We start from the raw sequence: 1,097 nt of genomic DNA, 5'->3' as shown, positions 1-1,097 counted from the left end.
TCATTTCAAAAGCAAATCTTGGGGAATGTTGAAGAGCGGTCATTGCAAATGGGGAGCTATTGACTAAAGGGCACTAAGTTTCAGTTAGAGAGCATAAATAAGTTCCGGAGATCTATTGTACTGCATTGCCATTATAGTTATTAATAATGTATTGTACATTTGAAAATTACTAAAAGTGGATCTTAAATGTTCTGACCACAAAAAAAGAAGTAGTGAGGTGCTGGTTATGTTAATTAGTTTGATGTAATCATTTCACAATGTGTACGTCTGTGAAAACATCACCTTATACACCACAAACATACACAACTTTTGTCAATTATACAAGGGTACTTCAAAAAGTTCGTGGAAAAGTGGAATTAAGAGACAATACGAATCTTCCCACGAACTTTTGGAAGACGATCTCGTACGTTAATAAAGCTGGCAGCGGGGGAAGGGAAGCAATCCCTTTTCGGGCACCAAACGATTGCCACCGGTGCAGAGCAGACATGGAGAAAGGAGCACCGCGGCGAGTTCACTCGTAGGAAGCGCGCGGCTGGCGCATCCCTCCCAGGGAGCCCGTCTGGCTGCTCCAGAAGGGAGGGCGCAGGCAAAGGAGGCCTCGGACGCCTGAGGCCCAGCGGCCTGTCCCCTCCCGGCGTCCCCGGCTGCCCTCGCTCCCAGACAACGCCGTCTCATTTGCGGCCTTCCGACGCGTGACCCCGGCGCGCTCGCGTCCCGGACCGGTGACAGGTGCGGCCCGTCAAGCGGTCCCATGTGCCCCCTCCTGCTCGCGGCTGCCGCAGTCGCCGCGCCCCGAACCCCACTCCGGCTCGTCGGCAGAGGGCTCGTCGCCGCCATGTCTACCGCCAAGCCACTCAAATCTGTGGACTACGAGGTGTTCGGGAGAGTGCAGGGTAGGGGACCCCCTACAGTGGGAGGTCAAGGAGGTGTTCTGGGAGGAAGGGGCGAAGGCTGCGAGGAGCACCTGCCATCTTAAGGAAGCTCTTTCTCGCTGGGGCTGGGACTTCCGCCCGGCCATGACACAGCAGCTGCGGGGTGGGGGACGGGGGAGGCGCAGCGCGCATGCGCCGGAGGGCTGGGGGTGGGGTCGTATAACT

At 55.8% G+C, this 1,097-nt stretch overlaps 1 protein-coding gene across 1 annotated transcript in view; it reads left to right on the top strand.

Annotated features, from left to right (window-relative positions):
* Positions 1-490: 490 nt before the first annotated feature.
* LOC103597556 (acylphosphatase-2-like) overlaps positions 491-1,097 on the top strand; it is a 19,477-nt gene continuing 18,870 nt past the window's right edge. The window contains exon 1 of the mRNA XM_008581412.1: positions 491-893. Within this exon, the coding sequence (XP_008579634.1) occupies positions 752-893 (142 nt within the window). The 5' untranslated portion in view covers positions 491-751. The remainder of the gene's footprint in view (positions 894-1,097) is intronic.

The sequence above is a fragment of the Galeopterus variegatus genome, unplaced genomic scaffold (assembly GCF_000696425.1).
Source record: "Galeopterus variegatus unplaced genomic scaffold, G_variegatus-3.0.2 Scaffold2348, whole genome shotgun sequence".
NCBI lineage: Eukaryota > Metazoa > Chordata > Mammalia > Dermoptera > Cynocephalidae > Galeopterus > Galeopterus variegatus.
The sequence above is the reverse complement of the archived record's forward strand: the minus strand, read 5'-3'. Positions and strand labels throughout refer to the sequence as shown.